The 25683-nt window shown below is 40.1% G+C and overlaps 8 protein-coding genes and 1 pseudogene across 8 annotated transcripts; 4 read left to right on the top strand and 5 right to left on the bottom strand.

Annotated features, from left to right (window-relative positions):
* Window positions 1-447: 447 nt before the first annotated feature.
* LOC137888878 (hemoglobin embryonic subunit alpha-like) lies at window positions 448-1208 on the top strand. The gene is made up of 3 exons (XM_068732386.1): window positions 448-545; window positions 643-850; window positions 1044-1208. The coding sequence occupies exons 1-3, from the start codon at window positions 448-450 to the stop codon at window positions 1170-1172; spliced, it is 435 nt and encodes a 144-aa protein (XP_068588487.1). The 3' UTR covers window positions 1173-1208.
* Window positions 1209-2437: 1229 nt separating this feature from the next.
* On the bottom strand, window positions 2438-3246 carry LOC137888875 (hemoglobin subunit beta-2-like). The gene is made up of 3 exons (XM_068732383.1): window positions 3134-3246; window positions 2735-2957; window positions 2438-2629 (listed from the first exon to the last, which is right to left on the bottom strand). Exons 1-3 carry the CDS (start codon window positions 3223-3225, stop codon window positions 2501-2503), a joined length of 444 nt encoding a protein of 147 aa, XP_068588484.1. The 5' UTR covers window positions 3226-3246; the 3' UTR covers window positions 2438-2500.
* Window positions 3247-4573: 1327 nt separating this feature from the next.
* Window positions 4574-5345, top strand: LOC137888877 (hemoglobin embryonic subunit alpha-like). The gene is made up of 3 exons (XM_068732385.1): window positions 4574-4682; window positions 4780-4987; window positions 5181-5345. The coding sequence occupies exons 1-3, from the start codon at window positions 4585-4587 to the stop codon at window positions 5307-5309; spliced, it is 435 nt and encodes a 144-aa protein (XP_068588486.1). The 5' UTR covers window positions 4574-4584; the 3' UTR covers window positions 5310-5345.
* Window positions 5346-6574: 1229 nt separating this feature from the next.
* Window positions 6575-7383, bottom strand: LOC137888874 (hemoglobin subunit beta-2-like). Its single transcript, XM_068732382.1, has 3 exons — window positions 7271-7383; window positions 6872-7094; window positions 6575-6766 (listed from the first exon to the last, which is right to left on the bottom strand). The coding sequence occupies exons 1-3, from the start codon at window positions 7360-7362 to the stop codon at window positions 6638-6640; spliced, it is 444 nt and encodes a 147-aa protein (XP_068588483.1). The 5' UTR covers window positions 7363-7383; the 3' UTR covers window positions 6575-6637.
* Window positions 7384-8721: 1338 nt separating this feature from the next.
* On the top strand, window positions 8722-9482 carry LOC137888876 (hemoglobin embryonic subunit alpha-like). Its single transcript, XM_068732384.1, has 3 exons — window positions 8722-8819; window positions 8917-9124; window positions 9318-9482. Exons 1-3 carry the CDS (start codon window positions 8722-8724, stop codon window positions 9444-9446), a joined length of 435 nt encoding a protein of 144 aa, XP_068588485.1. The 3' UTR covers window positions 9447-9482.
* Window positions 9483-10729: 1247 nt separating this feature from the next.
* On the bottom strand, window positions 10730-11531 carry LOC137888873 (hemoglobin subunit beta-2-like). The gene is made up of 3 exons (XM_068732381.1): window positions 11426-11531; window positions 11027-11249; window positions 10730-10921 (listed from the first exon to the last, which is right to left on the bottom strand). Exons 1-3 carry the CDS (start codon window positions 11515-11517, stop codon window positions 10793-10795), a joined length of 444 nt encoding a protein of 147 aa, XP_068588482.1. The 5' UTR covers window positions 11518-11531; the 3' UTR covers window positions 10730-10792.
* A 6376-nt stretch (window positions 11532-17907) lies between these two features.
* Window positions 17908-18684, bottom strand: LOC137888880 (hemoglobin subunit beta-2). The gene is made up of 3 exons (XM_068732388.1): window positions 18554-18684; window positions 18236-18458; window positions 17908-18131 (listed from the first exon to the last, which is right to left on the bottom strand). The coding sequence occupies exons 1-3, from the start codon at window positions 18643-18645 to the stop codon at window positions 18003-18005; spliced, it is 444 nt and encodes a 147-aa protein (XP_068588489.1). The 5' UTR covers window positions 18646-18684; the 3' UTR covers window positions 17908-18002.
* A 1016-nt stretch (window positions 18685-19700) lies between these two features.
* LOC137888881 (hemoglobin subunit alpha-1) lies at window positions 19701-20594 on the top strand. The gene is made up of 3 exons (XM_068732389.1): window positions 19701-19819; window positions 19937-20144; window positions 20372-20594. Exons 1-3 carry the CDS (start codon window positions 19725-19727, stop codon window positions 20498-20500), a joined length of 432 nt encoding a protein of 143 aa, XP_068588490.1. The 5' UTR covers window positions 19701-19724; the 3' UTR covers window positions 20501-20594.
* Window positions 20595-21428: 834 nt separating this feature from the next.
* On the bottom strand, window positions 21429-21960 carry LOC137888879 (hemoglobin subunit beta-2-like; annotated as a pseudogene).
* Between the last annotated feature and the right edge of the window lie 3723 nt (window positions 21961-25683).

Raw genomic sequence — 25683 nt, 5'->3', positions numbered from 1 at the left:
AGATCAAGCTACCCATCATTATAAAGTCATGAGAATCAGCCCCACCTTTACCAATGATGGACACTTTATCACATCAGTGATTATAACACAGTGATGTCATAATCATGAATCTGAAATGGGGCATTTTCCTGCTACTTTTGCTTTTGGTACTTGTTTCGATGCTAATACTTATGTACTTATACTTAAGTAAAATATCAGAATACTTCTAAAGCATACACACAAGAATGCTGATGATTTGAAAAGATTGTGTCAAATTCAAAGAACTTGGAGAGCCACAATGACGAGATACTTTCTGTTTATCTCATGGGGGCTGCAGCATCACGTGGACCGCCTTGTGCAGCATATCTTAGAGGAGGTTGTGGGTGTGGCCATGCTCTGTTTCAAGCATAAAAAGCTCTTGAGTTTGGGCTCATCACAGCATTCAGCAGCACTCATTCAACTGCCAAGATGACCACTCTCTCTGCTAAGGACAAGGAGGTAGTCAAAGCCTTCTGGGCTAAAGTGTCTGGAAAGGGGGGAGAAATCGGCACCGATGCTGTGGCCAGGTAGCTATGAACACGAGCTGAGTGATGTAACCTGCTCCAACATTTAAGGCTTCATTCATAAACGCATCACCCACTTTGTATTGTTGTTGTTACCCAGGATGCTGACGGTGTACCCGCAGACCAAGACTTACTTCTCCCACTGGAAGGACCAGAGCCCCTCCTCTCCCTCTGCGAGGAAGCATGGAATAACTGTGATGGCTGGAGTTGGAGATGCTGTGGCCAAAATTGACGACCTGAAAGGAGGTCTAGTGAGCCTCAGTGAGCTGCATGCCTTCACTCTGCGTGTGGACCCTGCCAACTTCAAGGTGCAGAGACAAAGTCATACAGACACGTGTGATATGAAGTGTTCCTCAAACGTAGATGGTTGAGGGGGTTCCAGACCTGCAACAGGTCCATCTGTTGTTGTCCTGCACATAATGCTCCATGTGTGATCGGTGCGTGTGGAGCTACAAACCTCCATATATATGTAACGTCTGTGTGATTGCTTTCTTCTCACAGATTCTCTCTCACAACATCCTGGTGGTCTTGGCCATCATGTTCCCCGAGGACTTCACCCCTGAGGTCCACGTGTCTCTGGACAAGTTCCTGGCTGCTCTGGCTCTGGCCCTGGCTGAGAAGTACCGATAAACAGCAGGAGAAGATGACGGAGACTGCAGCATGAGCTCACAGTGCATAATGGTCAATAAATGCATTCATGCAAAAAGCAAAGCAAGTGTTGTTTTCTGGTTTCTTTGAGATGGTTTGTGTCATAGAGAAGGTGACAAGTCCAATCTACAGCACAAAGCAGACTTTAGATAATCAAGCAGGTCACATTTTACACTCAGCTTAACATTAGAGCCGAAATAATTAGTCGATTAATTGTGCAGTGAATTTACAGAACAATTAAAATTTGATAATTGATCATCAATCTTTATGGTTTCGACAAAAACCTGAAAGTGTCGATCTCTCCGGATTCACTCAAATGATGAACTTAACTCTCTTTCTCAGTTTTATATGTAAAATAATTTAAAACATGTGGAGACGTCACTTCAGAGCCTTTTGATCCTGACACTTTACAGACCAAACGATTCATTGATTCATTTACAAAAGAATCAGCAGAGTAATCCATGAAAACAAGCGTTAGTTGCAGCCCTACTTATAATGTTACACTTATTGAGACATTTGAATCAGTTGGTATATTTTCATAATTCAAAGATTTTTTAGAAAACAACAGAAAGTACAAAACTTCAATTATGTCCTTAAAACAAAAACATAATTTTGGTGAAAACAATGTATTTCATCAGAATATTCAAATAGATTAACTCTTTATGTGATGTTGTTCAAAAATCCATCTAACAACTGAGCCATGACTCAAGGAATTAGTGTTATTATTATCATTATTATTATTATTATCATTATTATTTTGTTATTGTTGTTTTATAAAACCTTTGACATTTGATTATTTGTGTTCATAAAGCAGAAGTCCACAAGAAAGAGAACAAATGACTTTAGATACAGTAAACCTGACACTTTGTCAAACATTCCCTTTAATTTCTACTTTTCATGAGCATTTAATGGAAACAATATATTCTGTGAAGCTATTTATTGAAATAAAGGCACCCTGCATGTGTTTACAATATAGTTTTACTACAATAACAGCAACATCACAACAGTGTGTTGTTCATGTATTTTAATCCTACACAGTGTTTCATCTTCTTCTGTTTTGAATCGTCTTTCTTTCATCTTCTTTTAGGTCATTCATTCACTCTAACTACATTTCATCAACGCTTTGGTTCACCATTTACACTGAAGGTCAGTCTTCATGTGTTTTTATGTCAAACACTGTTATTTATGTTTACATCTATTTGTGTTAATCATGGAGAAACAACTTGATGGATTTTCTTATTGTTTTATTTGCTTTGGAGACAGAAGAAACAGAGTTCTTCATGATCAGCATGTGAAGGTGCTGCAGCTCTCTAATGGTACTGTCTTCCCAGGGAGGACACCACCACGGCCAGGAACTTCTGGAAAGCTGCCTGGACTTCACCAGTGAAGTCTTTACCCATTTGAGCAGCAACCACAATGGTCAGGCAGTCTGAGATGAGCTGCAACACAACAAGCATCAGAAACATCAAGGACATGACAGGTTGCTCTTCTTTTCAGTCATTGTTGAACAAGATTATCAGCCTTTATCAGTTCCACAACTTTACCTTGAAGTTGTCGGGGTCCACGTGCAGTTTCTCTGAGTGCAGCACGCTCAGCTCGGCGTAGGTTTCCTTGATGTTGTCCATGTTCTTCACAGCCCGCTCCAGACCGTTGACGATGGTCGTTCCGTGTTTTGCAACCAGTGGATTTCCCATGATTGCAGCGGCGTTGTAGAGGTTTCCAAAGTTACCGAAATACCTCTGAGTCCAGGGGTAGACGATCAGACACCTGAAGAAACAACATGAATGTTACAGAGTTAGATGAGGAGATCAAGTCATAAGAACATGAACATTAGTGATTGTCTGAAACACACTGTGCACAATGACAGAATGAACTCCTGATCCTATTATATAGTCGAGGATTTTGTCTCAAGCGCACCTTGTTAATGCAGAGTTTAGACTCACCTGGAAAGAGCTGCAGGACCCACGATCCCATAGTCCAACTTGGAGAAGATGTCCTGGATGGTGGCGCGCTCGAAGTCTGTCCATTGAACCATTGTGCGGCTCTAGATTGTCCTGTGCTGCTCAGTAGATCCTCAGACAACAGATGCAACTTTTAAAGCCTCCCTGCTCCCCTCCCAGAAGCACGTGATTGGACGGGCGGTGGGCCGGCCAAGTTCTGTGTTGTAGATTTGAATCAATGATAATAGAAGGGCGTATCTTCTCCGCCTATGACTTATCTCTGAGACAGAGGAAATAGTGATAGTCTGGCTGTAAAGTCTCCGCAGCACAGAGACCATTTAACGATGCTAATATGCAAAGAGCTCAGACCCACGATGATTTATATTAAAATGACAGCCAGTGCTTTAAGACACAATAAGAGGAAGACTGTTTACATCTTCATGAGGCTTGTTCTCCTTCTTTTGTCTGTATCCTTTGGTCACACGGACGAAAATTCAAGAGATCACAAATTGTTGGAACTTGGCAGAGAGTCACAGCCTGATAAATGCACACACTGTAAATGAGCGAGATCAAAGAAAACAATGTCAGTGTGTGACCCAGAGAGGGACAGCGGCTCAATACCAGCTGACCATCAGTGTGCAAAACCCTTGGAGGTCTCAGCTTCAGCACCTTGGACAGCGATCTTTAAATGGAACCGCATCATGTTGAACGATCCCCTGAATCACTTCCGTCAAACATTATGTGGTTTTATTTTCTTCATCCGCCATCAACGTCACATCAAGGGGGTTCCTGGGTCAGCTGTCAAAGGGTTCCATGTGAAAGCGTCTTTATTGATTTATTTCCATCATTAATGTGTAAATTCTTTAATGAATACATTTCATTGAGCATGTTTTCTACCACACTATGGTTCACTATATTTCAAAAGGAAATCTTTAAACCATCTAATATCAATTACTGTATATTATTAATGAAGAAAATAGAACTAGACTAATCAATTATGACACAATAGATCAAGCTACCCATCATTATAAAGTCATGAGAATCAGCCCCACCTTTACCAATGATGGACACTTTATCACATCAGTGATTATAACACAGTGATGTCATAATCATGAATCTGAAATGGGGCATTTTCCTGCTACTTTTGCTTTAGGTACTTGTTTCGATGCTAATACTTATGTACTTATACTTAAGTAAAATATCAGAATACTTCTAAAGCATACACACAAGAATGCTGATGATTTGAAAAGATTGTGTCAAATTCAAAGAACTTGGAGAGCCACAATGACGAGATACTTTCTGTTTATCTCATGGGGGCTGCAGCATCACGTGGACCGCCTTGTGCAGCATATCTTAGAGGAGGTTGTGGGTGTGGCCATGCTCTGTTTCAAGCATAAAAAGCTCTTGAGTTTGGGCTCATCACAGCATTCAGCAGCACTCATTCAACTGCCAAGATGACCACTCTCTCTGCTAAGGACAAGGAGGTAGTCAAAGCCTTCTGGGCTAAAGTGTCTGGAAAGGGGGGAGAAATCGGCACCGATGCTGTGGCCAGGTAGCTATGAACACGAGCTGAGTGATGTAACCTGCTCCAACATTTAAGGCTTCATTCATAAACGCATCACCCACTTTGTATTGTTGTTGTTACCCAGGATGCTGACGGTGTACCCGCAGACCAAGACTTACTTCTCCCACTGGAAGGACCAGAGCCCCTCCTCTCCCTCTGCGAGGAAGCACGGAATAACTGTGATGGCTGGAGTTGGAGATGCTGTGGCCAAAATCGACGACCTGAAAGGAGGTCTAGTGAGCCTCAGTGAGCTGCATGCCTTCACTCTGCGTGTGGACCCTGCCAACTTCAAGGTGCAGAGACAAAGTCATACAGACACGTGTGATATGAAGTGTTCCTCAAACGTAGATGGTTGAGGGGGTTCCAGACCTGCAACAGGTCCATCTGTTGTTGTCCTGCACATAATGCTCCATGTGTGATCGGTGCGTGTGGAGCTACAAACCTCCATATATATGTAACGTCTGTGTGATTGCTTTCTTCTCACAGATTCTCTCTCACAACATCCTGGTGGTCTTGGCCATCATGTTCCCCGAGGACTTCACCCCTGAGGTCCACGTGTCTCTGGACAAGTTCCTGGCTGCTCTGGCTCTGGCCCTGGCTGAGAAGTACCGATAAACAGCAGGAGAAGATGACGGAGACTGCAGCATGAGCTCACAGTGCATAATGGTCAATAAATGCATTCATGCAAAAAGCAAAGCAAGTGTTGTTTTCTGGTTTCTTTGAGATGGTTTGTGTCATAGAGAAGGTGACAAGTCCAATCTACAGCACAAAGCAGACTTTAGATAATCAAGCAGGTCACATTTTACACTCAGCTTAACATTAGAGCCGAAATAATTAGTCGATTAATTGTGCAATGAATTTACAGAACAATTAAAATTTGATAATTGATCATCAATCTTTATGGTTTCGACAAAAACCTGAAACTGTCGATCTCTCCGGATTCACTCAAATGATGAACTTAACTCTCTTTCTCAGTTTTATATGTAAAATAATTTAAAACATGTGGAGACGTCACTTCAGAGCCTTTTGATCCTGACACTTTACAGACCAAACGATTCATTGATTCATTTACAAAAGAATCAGCAGAGTAATCCATGAAAACAAGCGTTAGTTGCAGCCCTACTTATAATGTTACACTTATTGAGACATTTGAATCAGTTGGTATATTTTCATAATTCAAAGATTTTTTAGAAAACAACAGAAAGTACAAAACTTCAATTATGTCCTTAAAACAAAAACATAATTTTGGTGAAAACAATGTATTTCATCAGAATATTCAAATAGATTAACTCTTTATGTGATGTTGTTCAAAAATCCATCTAACAACTGAGCCATGACTCAAGGAATTAGTGTTATTATTATCATTATTATTATTATTATCATTATTATTTTGTTATTGTTGTTTTATAAAACCTTTGACATTTGATTATTTGTGTTCATAAAGCAGAAGTCCACAAGAAAGAGAACAAATGACTTTAGATACAGTAAACCTGACACTTTGTCAAACATTCCCTTTAATTTCTACTTTTCATGAGCATTTAATGGAAACAATATATTCTGTGAAGCTATTTATTGAAATAAAGGCACCCTGCATGTGTTTACAATATAGTTTTACTACAATAACAGCAACATCACAACAGTGTGTTGTTCATGTATTTTAATCCTACACAGTGTTTCATCTTCTTCTGTTTTTAATCGTCTTTCTTTCATCTTCTTTTAGGTCATTCATTCACTCTAACTACATTTCATCAACGCTTTGGTTCACCATTTACACTGAAGGTCAGTCTTCATGTGTTTTTATGTCAAACACTGTTATTTATGTTTACATCTATTTGTGTTAATCATGGAGAAACAACTTGATGGATTTTCTTATTGTTTTATTTGCTTTGGAGACAGAAGAAACAGAGTTCTTCATGATCAGCATGTGAAGGTGCTGCAGCTCTCTAATGGTACTGTCTTCCCAGGGAGGACACCACCACGGCCAGGAACTTCTGGAAAGCTGCCTGGACTTCACCAGTGAAGTCTTTACCCATTTGAGCAGCAACCACAATGGTCAGGCAGTCTGAGATGAGCTGCAACACAACAAGCATCAGAAACATCAAGGACATGACAGGTTGCTCTTCTTTTCAGTCATTGTTGAACAAGATTATCAGCCTTTATCAGTTCCACAACTTTACCTTGAAGTTGTCGGGGTCCACGTGCAGTTTCTCTGAGTGCAGCACGCTCAGCTCGGCGTAGGTTTCCTTGATGTTGTCCATGTTCTTCACAGCCCGCTCCAGACCGTTGACGATGGTCGTTCCGTGTTTTGCAACCAGTGGATTTCCCATGATTGCAGCGGCGTTGTAGAGGTTTCCAAAGTTACCGAAATACCTCTGAGTCCAGGGGTAGACGATCAGACACCTGAAGAAACAACATGAATGTTACAGAGTTAGATGAGGAGATCAAGTCATAAGAACATGAACATTAGTGATTGTCTGAAACACACTGTGCACAATGACAGAATGAACTCCTGATCCTATTATATAGTCGAGGATTTTGTCTCAAGCGCACCTTGTTAATGCAGAGTTTAGACTCACCTGGAAAGAGCTGCAGGACCCACGATCCCATAGTCCAACTTGGAGAAGATGTCCTGGATGGTGGCGCGCTCGAAGTCTGTCCATTGAACCATTGTGCGGCTCTAGATTGTCCTGTGCTGCTCAGTAGATCCTCAGACAACAGATGCAACTTTTAAAGCCTCCCTGCTCCCCTCCCAGAAGCACGTGATTGGACGGGCGGTGGGCCGACCAAGTTCTGTGTTGTAGATTTGAATCAATGATAATAGAAGGGCGTATCTTCTCCGCCTATGACTTATCTCTGAGACAGAGGAAATAGTGATAGTCTGGCTGTAAAGTCTCCGCAGCACAGAGACCATTTAACGATGCTAATATGCAAAGAGCTCAGACCCACGATGATTTATATTAAAATGACAGCCAGTGCTTTAAGACACAATAAGAGGAAGACTGTTTACATCTTCATGAGGCTTGTTCTCCTTCTTTTGTCTGTATCCTTTGGTCACACGGACGAAAATTCAAGAGATCACAAATTGTTGGAACTTGGCAGAGAGTCACAGCCTGATAAATGCACACACTGTAAATGAGCGAGATCAAAGAAAACAATGTCAGTGTGTGACCCAGAGAGGGACAGCGGCTCAATACCAGCTGACCATCAGTGTGCAAAACCCTTGGAGGTCTCAGCTTCAGCACCTTGGACAGCGATCTTTAAATGGAACCGCATCATGTTGAACGATCCCCTGAATCACTTCCGTCAAACATTATGTGGTTTTATTTTCTTCATCCGCCATCAACGTCACATCAAGGGGGTTCCTGGGTCAGCTGTCAAAGGGTTCCATGTGAAAGCGTCTTTATTGATTTATTTCCATCATTAATGTGTAAATTCTTTAATGAATACATTTCATTGAGCATGTTTTCTACCACACTATGGTTCACTATATTTCAAAAGGAAATCTTTAAACCATCTAATATCAATTACTGTATATTATTAATGAAGAAAATAGAACTAGACTAATCAATTATGACACAATAGATCAAGCTACCCATCATTATAAAGTCATGAGAATCAGCCCCACCTTTACCAATGATGGACACTTTATCACATCAGTGATTATAACACAGTGATGTCATAATCATGAATCTGAAATGGGGCATTTTCCTGCTACTTTTGCTTTTGGTACTTGTTTCGATGCTAATACTTATGTACTTATACTTAAGTAAAATATCAGAATACTTCTAAAGCATACACACAAGAATGCTGATGATTTGAAAAGATTGTGTCAAATTCAAAGAACTTGGAGAGCCACAATGACGAGATACTTTCTGTTTATCTCATGGGGGCTGCAGCATCACGTGGACCGCCTTGTGCAGCATATCTTAGAGGAGGTTGTGGGTGTGGCCATGCTCTGTTTCAAGCATAAAAAGCTCTTGAGTTTGGGCTCATCACAGCATTCAGCAGCACTCATTCAACTGCCAAGATGACCACTCTCTCTGCTAAGGACAAGGAGGTAGTCAAAGCCTTCTGGGCTAAAGTGTCTGGAAAGGGGGGAGAAATCGGCACCGATGCTGTGGCCAGGTAGCTATGAACACGAGCTGAGTGATGTAACCTGCTCCAACATTTAAGGCTTCATTCATAAACGCATCACCCACTTTGTATTGTTGTTGTTACCCAGGATGCTGACGGTGTACCCGCAGACCAAGACTTACTTCTCCCACTGGAAGGACCAGAGCCCCTCCTCTCCCTCTGCGAGGAAGCATGGAATAACTGTGATGGCTGGAGTTGGAGATGCTGTGGCCAAAATTGACGACCTGAAAGGAGGTCTAGTGAGCCTCAGTGAGCTGCATGCCTTCACTCTGCGTGTGGACCCTGCCAACTTCAAGGTGCAGAGACAAAGTCATACAGACACGTGTGATATGAAGTGTTCCTCAAACGTAGATGGTTGAGGGGGTTCCAGACCTGCAACAGGTCCATCTGTTGTTGTCCTGCACATAATGCTCCATGTGTGATCGGTGCGTGTGGAGCTACAAACCTCCATATATATGTAACGTCTGTGTGATTGCTTTCTTCTCACAGATTCTCTCTCACAACATCCTGGTGGTCTTGGCCATCATGTTCCCCGAGGACTTCACCCCTGAGGTCCACGTGTCTCTGGACAAGTTCCTGGCTGCTCTGGCTCTGGCCCTGGCTGAGAAGTACCGATAAACAGCAGGAGAAGATGACGGAGACTGCAGCATGAGCTCACAGTGCATAATGGTCAATAAATGCATTCATGCAAAAAGCAAAGCAAGTGTTGTTTTCTGGTTTCTTTGAGATGGTTTGTGTCATAGAGAAGGTGACAAGTCCAATCTACAGCACAAAGCAGACTTTAGATAATCAAGCAGGTCACATTTTACACTCAGCTTAACATTAGAGCCGAAATAATTAGTCGATTAATTGTGCAGTGAATTTACAGAACAATTAAAATTTGATAATTGATCATCAATCTTTATGGTTTCGACAAAAACCTGAAAGTGTCGATCTCTCCGGATTCACTCAAATGATGAACTTAACTCTCTTTCTCAGTTTTATATGTAAAATAATTTAAAACATGTGGAGACGTCACTTCAGAGCCTTTTGATCCTGACACTTTACAGACCAAACGATTCATTGATTCATTTACAAAAGAATCAGCAGAGTAATCCATGAAAACAAGCGTTAGTTGCAGCCCTACTTATAATGTTACACTTATTGAGACATTTGAATCAGTTGGTATATTTTCATAATTCAAAGATTTTTTAGAAAACAACAGAAAGTACAAAATTTCAAATTATGTCCTTAAAACAAAAACAATATTTTGGTGAAAACAATGTATTTCATCAGAATATTAAAATAGATTAACTCTTTATGTGATGTTGTTCAAAAGTCCAACAACTGATTCATGACTCAAGGAATTATTATTATTATTATTATTATTATTATTATTATTATTATTATTATTATTATTATCATTATTATTTTGTTATTGTTGTTTTATAAAACCTTTGACATTTGATTATTTGTGTTCATAAAGCAGAAGTCCACAAGAAAGAGAACAAATGACTTTAGATACAGTAAACCTGACACTTTGTCAAATGTTCCCTTTAATTTCTACTTTTCATGAGCATTTAATGGAAACAATATATTCTGTGGAGCTATTTATTGAAATAAAGGCACCCTGCATGTGTTTACAATATAGTTTTACTACAATAACAGCAACATCACAACAGTGTTTTGTTCATGTATTTTAATCCTACACAGTGTTTCATCTTCTTCTGATTTTAATCGTCTTTCTTTCATCTTCTTTTAGGTCATTCATTCACTCTAACTACATTTCATCAACGCTTTGGTTCACCATTTACACTGAAGGTCAGTCTTCATGTGTTTTTATGTCAAACACTGTTATTCATGTTTACATCTATTTGTGTTAATCATGGAGAAACAACTTGGTGGATTTTCTTATTGTTTTATTTGCTTTGGAGACAGAAGAAACAGAGTTCTTCATGATCAGCATGTGAAGGTGCTGCAGCTCTCTAATGGTACTGTCTTCCCAGGGAGGACACCACCACGGCCAGGAACTTCTGGAAAGCTGCCTGGACTTCACCAGTGAAGTCTTTACCCATTTGAGCAGCAACCACAATGGTCAGGCAGTCTGAGATGAGCTGCAACACAACAAGCATCAGAAACATCAAGGACATGACAGGTTGCTCTTCTTTTCAGTCATTGTTGAACAAGATTATCAGCCTTTATCAGTTCCACAACTTTACCTTGAAGTTGTCGGGGTCCACGTGCAGTTTCTCTGAGTGCAGCACGCTCAGCTCGGCGTAGGTTTCCTTGATGTTGTCCATGTTCTTCACAGCCCGCTCCAGACCGTTGACGATGGTCGTTCCGTGTTTTGCAACCAGCGGATTTCCCATGATTGCAGCGGCGTTGTAGAGGTTTCCAAAGTTACCGAAATACCTCTGAGTCCAGGGGTAGACGATCAGACACCTGAAGAAACAACATGAATGTTACAGAGTTAGATGAGGAGATCAAGTCATAAGAACATGAACATTAGTGATTGTCTGAAACACACTGCGCACAATGACAGAATGAAATCCTGATCCTATTATATAGTCGAGGATTTCGTCTCAAGCGCACCTTGTTAATGCAGAGTTTAGACTCACCTGGAAAGAGCTGCAGGACCCACGATCCCATAGTCCAACTTGGAGAAGATGTCCTGGATGGTGGCGCGCTCGAAGTCTGTCCATTGAACCATTGTGCGGCTCTAGATTGTCCTGTGCTGCTCAGTAGATCCTCAGACAACAGATGCAACTTTTAAAGCCTCCCTGCTCCCCTCCCAGAAGCACGTGATTGGACGGGCGGTGGGCCGGCCGTGTTACGGATTTGCAACATTGATAACAGTAGAATGACAACTGGAATGTTCCACACAGAAATATAAACGGGTTTATTGGTTGTGGTTTGGTTCAGTTATCTTTGTTTGTCTAATATCACCATACAATTATTATGTATTTCTGAACGGTGCAGTTTGAAATGAGAGTGCACGCATATGGAACCTGTTACAAGGTGGGTTTAACCATCAACAAGCAATACGACTCAAATGTGTGGACTAGAGCCCTCGTCTTCCAAATCAATTTCAAATTTCCAGCAGAAGGCGCATCAGTCAAATACCAGTCAGATATGGACTTTTAGTTCTCCAGCTGCTATGATCACAACTGTCTTTGAAACACTTTAGTCACGATATGAGCGCTGAGACAGCAGATATTCTGAATTTTTCTTCATATTGATTTTTGACTTTTGTCATCATAGACTACTATCTAAATAGTGAAATGTGGCAAATCTTGTCAGATACAAATGTAGTACTGATGGATAATGAACACACACGCACTAAAAGCATGCACCGCCGGACCGGCTATGTCAACAATGCAGGGAGAAGCTCGGATAACAACACACACACACACACACACACACACACACACACACACACACACACACACACAGAGGGAGAGCTATCTGCTCATTACTTCACTATATTTGTATAGACGATAGTTGTTTTCTCTCTTAATGTTTAGAATGTTAAATTCAGCTCCATTAAAGTCTGGATTCAACACCCTTCAGCTGTGCCTCATGTAAAGCGTTGGGTCCCTTTAAAGACCCTGTAAAAAACAACACATTGTATTGTGATTATGATGATTATTATTGTGTTGTTACTATTATATCGTTATTCCTATTATTATTGTTAATGTTACCCAAGCTCAGAAGCAGTAAAAGGTAAGAGACTAAAGATTTCTTTCATTTTCCTAATAAAATAATCAAACATGGACCACGATGATGCTGCTGAAACCAGCTAACAGAAGGTTTGGCTGCTGACAGTTTGTGAGAAAAACACAGTAGCTCGAGAGACTAGTTCTACTCCAGAAGAACAAGAGTGAACTGGATGATTAAACACGTTCAGCCATTGGCTGAAGCTGCCCTCTAGTGGTACATTCAGGGAGGAACATGGACAGATCCCTGTCATTTCATTCTAGGTTGTTATCATTGTTGTTATTCATAGAGTTGTTACCTGCATAGAAAAACATGACCCCAGGCCAATGTGATAACCATGCCTGTAACTTAAACCTAACTCTGCTGAATAATGTGTCCATAATGTAACTTATCAAATCAAATGACGTAATCAGCACAGTTTGGCTTTACGGTGTGAAATCCATACATTTAACAGAGACATAAGCTGAAATAACAAGCGATGCATTACTAAGCAGTTAAACCGAACGTCGTCTTTACCTCTTAACACTATGAGGACACGTCCAGTCAAACTATCAGCACATCCTTTATCTGATCGACTTTCAATTAGACGTTCATTTCCCTTTATTTAGAAACCTCTGTTTAGAATAACAGTTCAGCGAAAAAGAACAACGACGAGTTCACCTTTAAATTACAAGATGAATCAAAGAACCTTCCAGATTTCAGACCAATATCAATGAAAACGCTCCGCAACTTCTACTGCATCTAATAAAACCAGCACTGCAGCGCCTCATGCTCATAGTCATTTAGATACCTGGGAGCTGCTTTTTGTATATCTTAAATTTATACTCATAATCTGCATAATAATGACTACAGGCCACAATAATAGTTGACAGGAAATAGACATTTGTAATCCACTTGGTGGCGCTCCAACACAATTAAGGCCAAGGACGCGCTCATTGACGTTCCATTGGGCTCAATATATATAAATGTTGGTATATGTCAGCATTCTGTCCCAGGTTCAAATGTAGTAAACTTAAGTGTATTTGAATTATACATGTAGTATTCTTTTTGTGCTTAAGGTAAAGTATATTTAACATGTACATTTAAAATTCAGAATATATGTAAAGTTCAACTTTAATCTACTAGAAATAGATATACTAATTCTGCAATACTTAAAAGTGGTAATTCAATGTATGTATTGTAAATTGTATGTAAGTTTATTTTTTTTTTAAATCACTAAATTGCGAGTACTTACAGTAATATTTTGCTTATAGAAAGTATACTTCTTTTCAAGCCTTTGTAATACACTATTTGTATATTTTATAAAATTGTACTGTGATTTCACTTCATTGAAAAGTAATTTACAAAAAGTGGACTTTAATCTAAGTTCATTGTTTCAGTGTACTTTTAAAAAAGCATTGCAGATACTTAATGTGGTAATTATGAAATTCATTTTTTATTCAGTTTGAACTCTGTATAAAAGCTATTGCTGTACCAACAAAAAGGCCATAAAAACATCCATTGCCTGTGATATATTTACAAATAATACAATTAAACAATCAGAATGTGTGCCTTAGTGTCCCCTTTTTCTCTTTCTTTACATTATTTATTTACGTTTTTCTATTTGTATTTGTCATGCTTTTCTTTCTGTCTATCTGTCTTATCCTCTGCTGTTGCCCCTCTGGTATAGTTTGAATGTATTTCGCTGTTTCTTATTGACACTTTGTGAAAATGTGCATGTGCAATTGTTCAACGAAAAAAAAAAAAGCACATTTCCACATAGATATATATATTTACAAACACATGAAAAAAAAACAAACGAGGTCTTCTACCTACAAGTAGCCTTCAGATCGGATCTAACCGGATGCACTTTTGCGTCTCAATTAGTTATTGACACCTGGACCCGTTTTACATCCTTGTTTAGAACGACCAGGCTTTGTGACTACCACAGACATTTCAGAATCACCAGGATCGTCATGACGTAGTTCCGGCCTCAGACCATGTCCACTGGTCCACTCTAGGCCAGAGTTTTAGACAACCGAAAACGGACGTAGACGCCCGCGTTTGCGACTTGATTGTGTCTCAGCAGCCACGACGTGTTCTGCACCACTGCTGTGAAGTCTACACAGAAACTGTGGAGGAACAAAAGCACTAATTACTCTCAACTGCGACGGGGACGTCAGCCACCAGCAGAGCACCGAGTGTAAGAGCAGACAACAGCGAAACCGAGAGGAACCGAGTGAGAGACTGTTGACCGAATGTACTGACCCATAATCTGGTGAACTTTGATCGTAAGTGTTCATTTTGAGAGAGAGAGAGAGAGAGAGAGAGAGAGAGAGAGAGAGAGAGAGAGAGAGAGACAGACAGACAGACAGACAGACAGACAGACAGACAGACAGACAGACAGAGAGAGAGAGAGAGAGAGAGAGAGAGAGAGAGAGAGAGAGAGAGAGAGAGAGAGAGAGAGAGAGAGAGAGAGAGAGAGAGAGAGAGAGAGAGAGAGAGAGAAAGAGAGAGAGAGAGACAGAGAGAGAGAGAGAGAGAGAGAGAGAAAGAGAGACAGACAGACAGACAGACAGACAGACAGAGAGAGAGAGAGAGAGAGAGAGAGAGATCTAGACCTGCAGCGTTGTAAGTTTAAAAAATAAAACTTCTAAAACGTTCCACAAAATGTTCCTGTTTGAGTTTATAGAGGAAGATTTTAGAGGATGATCTTAAGTATCAAGAGTACTATAATTATGTTTTTATTTTCTGTAACCAAGCAACCACTCTGTTTACACAGGACCCCGCATGCCCATAGTGCACGTGTATAGTCACGTGATATTGGTTTTCAGGGTTGACGGAAATCAATTCGCACACGATGCTTAAGCGCTCTTAGTGAGCGGAGATCGTTTTTGTTTTCAAGCCAATAAATGAGTGCAGCAATAATGTTCTTCATTGTTTTTTTCTTTTTGACTTTGTTTCAATTTTAATTGTATTTGAATTATATTTCAGGTGAATTTGAAAGTCATTACACATTCCAATGAACTAATTTATTGCATTATAAATATACTCCATATTGATTATGTATTAAGTGAAAGTGGATGGAAATATTCTTTGAGTAAAAAATACTCTTTTAAAACTAAAGCATTAGTATAAAAAGGTACATTTTAATACAGCAAAGATGGCACACTTTTACATGAATTATGTGCTCGTGGAAGTACACTAAGTATACTTAAATAAAGTGTACTTAAGTGGTTTTTTTCCTGGGTTAACCTGTGTGTCTGAACTCTGCCTTATTATATAGTCCCAAACAAATGTCTTACATTTTCAAGATTTGTGCCACGGTTGGCTGGGTTACTGGAGTCAAGTGGACTTCTGTTGGATAAATTAGAGTTTCCGCCACGCGCTTTAAGTGTTTTTGCATATGTGATTGAATATGACAAAGTCTCGAACAAGAAAACCATCACTGCTGAAGTCGATCATAAAAACCCTTTCGCAGTGTGAATAATCTCTTACATGTGTAATGTTGAGTCATTGTCATCTAAAGATGAAGAAGAAAGACTTTTTATTTACCAACTCCTTAATAGAATAGTTCTGCATATGGGCTCCTTATTAAACATCATATTTGCATAAATCTGGTATGAATGGAAAGCTGAGACTCTGGTTTCAATAAACTCAAGTGTATCCATGTGTGATTATGTTAGTTCCCATAATAATAATACTGAGACCATTTTTGGGCATTTGACCCTGAATGACCTGTGACCCAACACAGTCTTAAGGCAGTACGTAGACATAACATGTCACCACATAATAATCAACGCTGTAAACTTAAATTGGGAGGTACTCATTCAAATGTTCCACTGTATAGCTAACTGCTCGCATTGTAGTGTCCCTTATTGTAAAATGTTTCCTGCATATTAAACAGCCATATAAGCAGGATTGAATGAGATAGACATGAAGCTGCAGCTTCAACCACACCGATGAATGTTACTGCTGCTGCCTGTATCAGCTGAGCTGCTCTGAGCCGACCCTCCCTCTAAAGGACCCAGTGTTGTGTAGATAAGCACGTGTAACTGCAGTCTTCACCGCGAATGACCTTAGTCGTCACGTTATCAGCATAACCAAAACACGTTCTGTTCATTTATTGCAGAGCCTTTACATGTCAGTGTCTACAGGCTCAGTATTACTTCTGGGAGTGTTTACACCGCGTAGATTTAACGGTTCATTCGCCAGTGTTTTTGTCCGATCTGCTCTGTAAATCAGCATTTTGATTTATACCGAGTTATTTTTTTTACTTGTACTGGCTTATATCATATTTTGGTGATGTGCAGTAAGTAAAATGTCTGTTATTACTGAGGACAAGAAACTCTAAAATCCAAGCCACAATCACAAGAACGGTTAGATCAAAATCATTTTGTTTTTTGGTCCAAATTGAAAGTAGTTTTGAAAGATGCCACTTCAGGGTGGTGCTAGCTCTGCAGGTCATGTGAATAAGCTCTCAAAGCTTTGCACAAATGTATTAAGATCGAACACAGGGGCGTTATGGGCAATTCATATACGTTTTGAATTTGAATTTGTCTTTCTGTGCGTTTCAGTGTCAGTACAGACTACTTTGTCAGTGGCTGTGTCACTGGAATATGTCGTTTTGGATAATTAAAGTATATGCACTATACATTGTGAGTGTGCGTAAGAAGTATACTGTGTCTCATGCAAGCTGCAGCATATCATTTGGTAGCTGTCCAAATGTTATGCGGCCTATCTTGGATGGGGCCCGGGTGTGCCCATGCCCGGTTATTGCATAATAATCCAAACGTTTGCGTTGAATCGTCACTCAATCATCAATATATTCAGTGCTAAAGACAAGGACGCTAAAGTGACATCAGCTGAGATATGACCCCAAACTGCACGAGCTGCTTCTAAAATGCTTGTTCATTTTTATAAATGTATTTTTTCCATTTATTACTCACACGCATATTCACTCGCATGTATTATTAGCAATGCTGGTGTTATACTCGCAGACCAATACATATATAGTGAAAATGCTTATAGTTTATCGGCTTTACTTGAATATTTTAATTTTAGCCTCTTTTTCTACCCCACAGAGAACATATTATTAATAATTAACACCTACTCCATATCTGTTATAATAGTACACTATGTAATGCATCATAATTTAACTCTTTGAAAGCGGTCATTCTGCTTGATGTACTTGAGTACTTTTCCTTCTTCTACTCGAGCATGATGCTGATAATGCTGACGTACCTTTCCTAATTCAAACATTTTGATGCAGGACTTTAACTTATCTTACTTCTATATACATATTGAAACTTTGAATGGTTTTAAATAGCATATGTAAAATTGTGAAAAAAGGCTATCAGTTTTACATCGCCCTGATTTGACCATAAAGACTGACAGACAGAAGTTGCTGAAAAGCGTATTGTTTTATTTATTTACGCCTTTGAGACATGTCAAACAACAGAGTTCTTCATGATCAGCATGTGAAGGTGCTGCAGCTCTCTAATGGTACTGTCTTCCCAGGGAGGACACCACCACGGCCAGGAACTTCTGGAAAGCTGCCTGGACTTCACCAGTGAAGGCTTTACCCATTTGAGCAGCAACCACAATGGTCAGGCAGTCTGAGATGAGCTGCAACACAACAAGCATCAGAAACATCAAGGACATGACAGGTTGCTCTTCTTTTCAGTCATTGTTGAACATGAATAGTTTTCTCATCAGTTCCACAACTTTACCCTGAAGTTGTCGGGGTCCACGTGCAGTTTATCTGAGTGCAGCACGCTCAGCTCGGCGTAGGTTGCTTTCATGTTGTCCATGTTCTTCACACCCCGGTCCAGACCGTGGAGGATAATTGTTCCGTGTTTTGCAACATTTGGATTTCCCATGATTGCAGCGGCGTTGTAGAGGTTTCCAAAGTTACCGAAATACCTCTGAGTCCAGGGGTAGACGATCAGACACCTGAGGAAACACGGAAAAACATCCACAATTAAAATACTGGATTTGTTAAACATTCATGTGAAGGAAAACATAGAAAGACAGAAACAATGTCTCACCTGCTGAGAACTGCAGGACCCACGACCTCATAGTCCATCTTGGAGAAGATGTCCTGGATGGTGGCGCGCTCGAAGTCTGTCCATTCGACCATTTTGTCTGCTGTAGATTTGTTCCACTACTGTGTGGGTCAGTATACGAGACCCTTTTTAAAGAACCCTTTAACCTGTCCCCCAAATGTGCGATCATAATCCTGTCCAATCATTGGATCGAATGGAGAAGTGGGTTGGCCGAGTATTACGGTTTTGCAAAATTTATAAAGAAAGAGGTAATCTGCAATGCATAGATTGTGCCAAAGCAGAGGAAATAGATATTGCTGGGTGTGTTACATTAAGCAACATTAAGATAGCAGTTTAACCCCTCTACTCATTTCTTTTAGGGTGGGGGACAGGGGGTGTTCAGGGGGTGATAACAGGTCAACAGGAGATGCCTTAAATCATCTGAAAGGGAACCTGAATATTAGTTTGAGATGCATCTCATCACTGTGTCAACTTGTCCAAGTCATAAATCATTATTACAAACCAATGTAATGTATTTATTAAAATGCATTGTGAAATGGTTTAGAACATTATAATGAATATACCTCCATTCCTATTCTCACTATGTCTCATAAGTTTCATCTATTTTTGGGGTTGATACCATTTGTTACACAGATTGTGTTGCACAAACGAAAAACCGGACAGTTTGTGTTTTTGTACACGAAACCAATAGATTTAATTTCGTGACTCATGAACGGCCGTAAAACGGTGTTGGGTCAAAACGGGTCATTTAAGGTGAAGTGCCAACAAATGGTCTCACTATGTGAAATTGTTATTACTATAATGGGGACTAACGTCATCACACATGAATACACTTGTGCTTATTGAAACCACAAGAGTCTCAGCTTCCCAGTCATAACCAATTCATGCAATTTAATGTCTAAAGACTCCAGTAGTCAGAACTATAATACACCATTTCAGAATAGGTGGAAATAACGTATAGTGTCCATGTTTTCTAGTGTTTCAAACCAGTCTTCATGAGAAGTTTATCTCATGCAAGCGGAAACGCATCACTTGGAAGCTGTCCAAATCAGCCGATCTTGGAGGTGGTCCGGGTGTGCCCATGCGCTGTTTCATGTATAAAATAGCCAACGTTTGGGCGGATCGGCATTCAACCAAACAAGCGTCAAGGAAGATGAGTCTCACCGCTCAGGACAAGGAAACAGTCAAAGCCTTCTGGGCTAAAGCGTCTGGCAAGGCTGGGGAAATCGGCAGTGATGCTCTGTCCAGGTAAATACAACCTCAAACTGCACGAGCATGCTCCTAAAATACCTGTTTGTTTTAAAAAAAAAAATCTATTCTGCTTATTGCTACCAGTTTATTCACTCACTCTCATGTGTTACTCAGGATGCTGACGGTGTACCCGCAGACCAAGACCTACTTCTCCCACTGGAAGGACTTGAGCCCCGGATCTGAGCCTGTGAAGAAACACGGAAAGAACGTGATGGGTGGAGTTGCAGATGCTGTGGCCAAAATCGACGACCTGAACGCCGGTCTCCTGAACCTCAGTGAGCTGCATGCCTTCACTCTGCGAGTGGACCCTGCCAACTTCAAGGTAGACGTCATAGATGGTGATTCACATGTCAGTGTAGATGATAGAGCGGAGGAGGAAGAGGAGGAAGAGGAGGAAGGGGAAGATGATAGTTTGTTGTTCTTTGGCTTTCGTGTCGAGTTCTGATTGAAAAGACCGCATCTTGTGGTTCTGGGAGCCTTTTGTATGTTATTCACTCAGTAGGTTTAATGATTGATGATGTTTTAAATTCCATTATGCTCTTTTCACAGATTCTCTCTCACAACATCCTCGTGGTCATGTCCATCATGTTCCCCAAAGACTTCACCCCTGAGGTCCACGTGGCCATGGACAAGTTCCTGGCTGGTCTGGCTCGTGCCCTCTCTGAGAAGTACAGATAAACTGTAAACAGGAGCCGCTGACGGACAGTAGCATGGTCTCGGATAGGATACTCTCTGTCAGTCAGAATATTAATAAAGATCTAATGCAATGAAACTGTTTGTGTGATGAAGTGACTTTCTCTCGAGCAGGTTGTCTACAGATTAAAAGGGGTTCAAGTCAGGTCGACAGTACGCAAAGCGTCAGTTCAGTGGGAGTGATACTGGAATCAAATTATTATGACCTATAATGCTATAGACAAAACATAGCAGACGTTTTTCACACATCTGAAGAGGCATTATAGCTGTTTATGAAACACGGACAAAACATATTTGAATTTGACAGGATTTATACAAAAGTATTTAAAGTATTTTTCTCACATAAAACTGAAGAACAAGAGTTTAAAAAAAACTGTATCTCTATTACAGCACACACACAAACACACACACACACACACACACACACACACACACACACACATATAAACACAGAGAGAGAGAGAGAGAGAGAGAGAGAGAGAGAGAGAGAGAGAAAGAGAGAGAGAGAGAGAGAGAGAGAGAGAGAGAAATATGAGTAATATGCCATATATATTTAGCTCTTATAACTCTTAATAATATATAATGCCCCACAGTACTTCTGGTTTTTCTGCTTTACTAGAATATTTTCTATTTATCCTCTTTTTTACTCCACTATATTTTCAAGAGAAATCTTTTAATAATCTAATAATAATAATACACCATATTATTATTATAAAGTGAATTGTAATAATACAAACAAATACATTGTGATTATTATAATACATCATAATGTAAAACTTTTTAAGTGGTCATCTAACATGATGACTTGACCACTGACCATATCGATATATCGGGAACAAAGCTTTCATAATATACATTAAGAGAAAAGACGTCAAACTTTTAAAATGCTTATTGTTTTATTTATTTACGCCTTTATACGCCACATATCAAACAACAGAGTTCTTCATGATCAGCATGTGAAGGTGCTGCAGCTCTCTAATGGTACTGTCTTCCCAGGGAGGACACCACCACGGCCAGGAACTTCTGGAAAGCTGCCTGGACTTCACCAGTGAAGTCTTTACCCATTTGAGCAGCAATTTAAATAATTGTTGAACGGTTGAACATGAATAGTTTTCTCATTAGTTCCACAACTTTACCTTGAAGTTGTCGGGGTCCACGTGCAGTTTCTCTGAGTGCAGCACGCTCAGCTCGGCGTAGGTTTCCTTCATGTTGTCCATGTTCTTCACAGCCCGCTCCAGACCGTGGAGGATAATTGTTCCGTGTTTTGCAACATTTGGATTTCCCATGATTGCAGCGGCGTTGTAAACTAACTTCTTTTTACACATGTATGTGAAGGAAAGGACCCACGACCTCATAGTCCATCTGGGAGAAGATGTCCTGGATGGTGGCGCGCTCGAAGTCTGTCCATTCGACCATTTTGTCTGCTGTAGATTTGTTCCACTACTGTGAGGGTCAGTACATGAGGCAACGTATTAAAGACCGTTTCACTCCTCCCAATAATATGCGATTGGAATCCGATCCAATCATGGGATGGAGTGCGTAAGTGGGTTGGCCGAGTATTACGGTTTTGCCAAAGGGCTAATCTGCAATGCTTAGATTGTGTCCGAAGCGGAAGAAATAAATCTTGCTGGCTGTACTCTGTAATTACATCAAGCAACGTGTCTGCCCGATCAGAAATGTAGGCATGTCTATGTTGCTGTCAAAAGAAGATGGCACTATAAACCAATTAGGCGTAAAATGACCAATTTAACTAAATACGTGTACTACTCTTTTTCTCTACTGTAATCTATAACATAGGCTACAGTATTGTGATTTATCTTAAATAACATCAGCTTTCTATTTGACATTATTTCTATAGTGTTTATGTTATACAGTAAGTTAAAGTCTAATATGAGGCGTTTAAGGTCACTGTGTTCAATTAATCTGTTTGTAATAAATAATAGATAATACAAATCAAGAAAATGTGTGTTTTTAAAATGTTTACTTATTATATGCATGTGGCGTTCACGTGAGGAAGCAACTCATCCAGTGGACGGCGCTGCACGTCAGGAAGCTCTGATCGCTGCATGACTTGACGCAATAATCTGCTGATGATGAGGACAGTCTGCTCGACATTGAACATTAACAGTCAATGTAAAATCATGTTTGGAAAATCCCAACTGATAGATGCTTCTCCGAGCTCAATGTAGCCTTCATGCTTTTATTAGTAAAATATAAATAAATACTAGATAACATGTATCTTCGTATTACCTGTCGTTATGGTTATATACAGCGTCATCCTCAAATCCATTTTTTTCCATCTTAGCTCACTTTTGATGTTGATATATGATTATGAAAGGACCAGTGATAAATATGCCACAATAACGTCAGGTAAGTGTAGTGATTATGAACAGTAGAAAGTAACGAAGTACATTTACTCAAGTACACTACATGGGCAAATGTACTTTTTACACCACTACATTTATTTTATACCTTTAGTTACTTACTTTGCGGATTGAGATGAACAATACAAAATATAACCAACAAATATAATGAATTGTATATTTATAGACTAAAATAAGTGTTTTAACGTATATCTCCAGATTTGCCGTCTTCTACATTTGAGTGACGTACATTAATGCTATTTTAGAATGAGTAGGTTACCTTTGTTCTTTTATACACTGTGTTAAAGACCTTTTGCATAACTGAGTCCACTGGCCCTGGATTTGATTCTTATCGCTTCTATCACGCTGTAAATGATGTTCACATCTGGACACAAAACAAACATCATATAGGCATGGAGATGTAGTCAAGACCGGGCAACAAGAAGAACTGAAACAATACAGAGTGTATACAGACACAAACAGGTGTATTTATTGAGTGGACCGCAGAAGTCCCTCGGGCAGTTCCTTCGCCTCGCGCCGCTTTCAGGCCCGGATCTGTCAGTCAGGTGGCCAACTCTTCCCGGTCATGCAGCACCTCGGACAGCTCCCTCACCACACCACACTATCAGCGCCGCCGTTTGCTGTCCTATCTTTATGAACCTATCATCTTACTAAATGAAACAGTTAAAAACATGTCCTTTATTTTTTATTTATTCATCAAAATATTGCTGATATCGCCATAACGTAATTTGCAAGTATACGGTTTAATGAGTAGCTTAAGTTCTAAACGAATCCCTGCACTGATAGCGTATATGTGGAATAAGCATTGCGCCTGTAGGAAGGGTGCAGGCATGTGATTGGCTGAACGGTGAGATTTCGGAACACAGCTGTCATTAGAAGTGTTAATATTAAATAAAAAAATGTTAGAAAAAAATCCTAAAGAAAAAAAAATATATATCCTAATGTGTTGAGTTACTACTATTAATAATACTAATAATACTAAATACTAATACTAATAATGCTAATACTACTTATAATAAGATAATAATAATAATAATAATAATAGGTCAAAGGTGGGGGACGACCAGACCAGAAAACAGAGCGTTCGGCCTAAAAAGAGCCAAAACCAGTCAAACATAGATGTAATAAAGAACAATTTATGCTGAAAAAAACGCTCATTCAAACAATTTCACTCTCGACAAGGGGGCGGCACTAACTTGGGTCGCAGCAATACAGCCGCCAAGCGTGAAGAAGATCGGATGGACGGTTGTCGAGATATGCGAAGGACAGACAGACGTTCTGCAGCATAGAGTCTCTTAAAAGCAGCCAAAAGCGCCATCTAGCGGATATGATACAACATGGAAAATATGTATCAGAAACCTTAATCATGAAGGGTCTTTGTTAACAACAATAACAATCTGGGATCTATTGTTATAATCATATCTTTAAATCATATTACTGCATGTTTTGACACAGGGTATTTTGCTTTAGGCCTATTTGTAGCCTACATGGCGCTTTGTAGGACCGTATTTATTTTATGTAGGCAACACTTGCTATGCAACACACTTTACTATTGTAGTAATGTTGTATATGATCTTCCACCATTAAACACGAAGTTATTAAGACCACAAGATGGATGGAGGAAAGCACTGGCCATTGTTGAATGAGGGGGGATCCTAAAGCAGTTTCTGTTTTAGCCGAACACTTTTCAAGGTGACACAAAACAATCGCAGCAGTGCGATGTGGATGAGCGGTAGGACTTCAGTCAGGCCTCCACGTTATTTCTAGTTAGACTGTGATGTGTTCACGGTCGGTGTTCGTGCCTGGCATACGTTAATACGCCTGCTACAAGCTAACGGCCACTGGTCGTAGGTCAGCTGCCCACCGACTTTACTGTGTCGCAGCTAACGTCAAGTTAGCTAGAATGCTAACATGATGTTCAACCCATTAGCCGGGTTACCAGATGAACGGAAATCCATGTACACTCAGTCCCAGAACAGCGTGTACAAAGCCGGCGATAAAACCAGCCCTATTAGCGTCATACTGGTTAGCTCTGGCAGCCGAGGGAACAAACTACTCTTTCGATACCCGTTCCAGAGAGTGGCTGAATGCCCGTCATCTCTTACAGGTAGGCGTAGTTTAGCTGTTAGCTCGGTGAGCACGAGCCAGAGAATCACGGTTCAACCCCTCAACGCTAAATGCAGTTACTCTTCATTCGGGGAATAAACTCAGTGCCTTCAAGATCTCACTTTCTCATCATTACTCATGTACAGAGACAGAGCAACAGTTTCAAACACTCCCCAATATAATACGACAGCCCAGCAATATCTGTTACCTCTATAAAGCTGTCAATAATCAGGTTGTGACTGTGATATCTGAAGGGCTACACTTTGAGGTTCAAAGCAAACATGACGTTTCTTTCAGTTTGTGTTTGAGGCCCACTTGGGTCCACTGTTCCCCTTCCTGTTGTTTTGCATTTGTCGTTGTGGTTGTTTGCGCTTACTGTTCACTGTGATTTGGCTAGTTGCTTAAAATGTTGTGTCCTTTTTCGAGTGCTTGTTATTACTACCAGCATATCTGCCTTAAACATATCCTACATATTTCTTTTTGGTAACATAGAGAAACTTGGATGCCAATAATAAAAAAAAAAGGTTAAAAATTGCATGCCAAGAGTAACAACCATCACAAATAGACTCTTACCAACAGAGAGAAATACCCTCACCAACAACAAGCTATGGCTTCATACAGTTGAAACAGTTTACATAACACCTAACACAAGCTATCTGACCCCCTTTGATATTAAGG

This window comes from Cebidichthys violaceus, unplaced genomic scaffold, assembly GCF_023349555.1.
Source record: "Cebidichthys violaceus isolate CVI_PGR_0920_01 unplaced genomic scaffold, fCebVio1.0.p SCAF_581, whole genome shotgun sequence".
NCBI lineage: Eukaryota > Metazoa > Chordata > Actinopteri > Perciformes > Stichaeidae > Cebidichthys > Cebidichthys violaceus.
The sequence above is the reverse complement of the archived record's forward strand: the minus strand, read 5'-3'. Positions and strand labels throughout refer to the sequence as shown.

Excerpts from the sequence above, each read along its gene's own strand:
- LOC137888878 (XM_068732386.1), top strand. The coding sequence starts at position 448 with ATGACCACTCTCTCTGCTAAGGACAAGGAGGTAGTCAAAGCCTTCTGG. Across the intron at positions 546-642 it reads GGCACCGATGCTGTGGCCAG|GATGCTGACGGTGTACCCGC; the intron begins GTAGCTATGAAC and ends GTTGTTACCCAG. Across the intron at positions 851-1,043 it reads TGGACCCTGCCAACTTCAAG|ATTCTCTCTCACAACATCCT; the intron begins GTGCAGAGACAA and ends TTCTTCTCACAG.
- LOC137888875 (XM_068732383.1), bottom strand. The coding sequence starts at position 3,225 with ATGGTTCAATGGACAGACTTCGAGCGCGCCACCATCCAGGACATCTTC. Across the intron at positions 2,958-3,133 it reads GGTCCTGCAGCTCTTTCCAG|GTGTCTGATCGTCTACCCCT; the intron begins GTGAGTCTAAAC and ends TTGTTTCTTCAG. Across the intron at positions 2,630-2,734 it reads TGGACCCCGACAACTTCAAG|CTCATCTCAGACTGCCTGAC; the intron begins GTAAAGTTGTGG and ends GTTGTGTTGCAG.
- LOC137888877 (XM_068732385.1), top strand. The coding sequence starts at position 4,585 with ATGACCACTCTCTCTGCTAAGGACAAGGAGGTAGTCAAAGCCTTCTGG. Across the intron at positions 4,683-4,779 it reads GGCACCGATGCTGTGGCCAG|GATGCTGACGGTGTACCCGC; the intron begins GTAGCTATGAAC and ends GTTGTTACCCAG. Across the intron at positions 4,988-5,180 it reads TGGACCCTGCCAACTTCAAG|ATTCTCTCTCACAACATCCT; the intron begins GTGCAGAGACAA and ends TTCTTCTCACAG.
- LOC137888874 (XM_068732382.1), bottom strand. The coding sequence starts at position 7,362 with ATGGTTCAATGGACAGACTTCGAGCGCGCCACCATCCAGGACATCTTC. Across the intron at positions 7,095-7,270 it reads GGTCCTGCAGCTCTTTCCAG|GTGTCTGATCGTCTACCCCT; the intron begins GTGAGTCTAAAC and ends TTGTTTCTTCAG. Across the intron at positions 6,767-6,871 it reads TGGACCCCGACAACTTCAAG|CTCATCTCAGACTGCCTGAC; the intron begins GTAAAGTTGTGG and ends GTTGTGTTGCAG.
- LOC137888876 (XM_068732384.1), top strand. The coding sequence starts at position 8,722 with ATGACCACTCTCTCTGCTAAGGACAAGGAGGTAGTCAAAGCCTTCTGG. Across the intron at positions 8,820-8,916 it reads GGCACCGATGCTGTGGCCAG|GATGCTGACGGTGTACCCGC; the intron begins GTAGCTATGAAC and ends GTTGTTACCCAG. Across the intron at positions 9,125-9,317 it reads TGGACCCTGCCAACTTCAAG|ATTCTCTCTCACAACATCCT; the intron begins GTGCAGAGACAA and ends TTCTTCTCACAG.
- LOC137888873 (XM_068732381.1), bottom strand. The coding sequence starts at position 11,517 with ATGGTTCAATGGACAGACTTCGAGCGCGCCACCATCCAGGACATCTTC. Across the intron at positions 11,250-11,425 it reads GGTCCTGCAGCTCTTTCCAG|GTGTCTGATCGTCTACCCCT; the intron begins GTGAGTCTAAAC and ends TTGTTTCTTCAG. Across the intron at positions 10,922-11,026 it reads TGGACCCCGACAACTTCAAG|CTCATCTCAGACTGCCTGAC; the intron begins GTAAAGTTGTGG and ends GTTGTGTTGCAG.
- LOC137888880 (XM_068732388.1), bottom strand. The coding sequence starts at position 18,645 with ATGGTCGAATGGACAGACTTCGAGCGCGCCACCATCCAGGACATCTTC. Across the intron at positions 18,459-18,553 it reads GGTCCTGCAGTTCTCAGCAG|GTGTCTGATCGTCTACCCCT; the intron begins GTGAGACATTGT and ends GTGTTTCCTCAG. Across the intron at positions 18,132-18,235 it reads TGGACCCCGACAACTTCAGG|CTCATCTCAGACTGCCTGAC; the intron begins GTAAAGTTGTGG and ends GTTGTGTTGCAG.
- LOC137888881 (XM_068732389.1), top strand. The coding sequence starts at position 19,725 with ATGAGTCTCACCGCTCAGGACAAGGAAACAGTCAAAGCCTTCTGGGCT. Across the intron at positions 19,820-19,936 it reads GGCAGTGATGCTCTGTCCAG|GATGCTGACGGTGTACCCGC; the intron begins GTAAATACAACC and ends TGTGTTACTCAG. Across the intron at positions 20,145-20,371 it reads TGGACCCTGCCAACTTCAAG|ATTCTCTCTCACAACATCCT; the intron begins GTAGACGTCATA and ends CTCTTTTCACAG.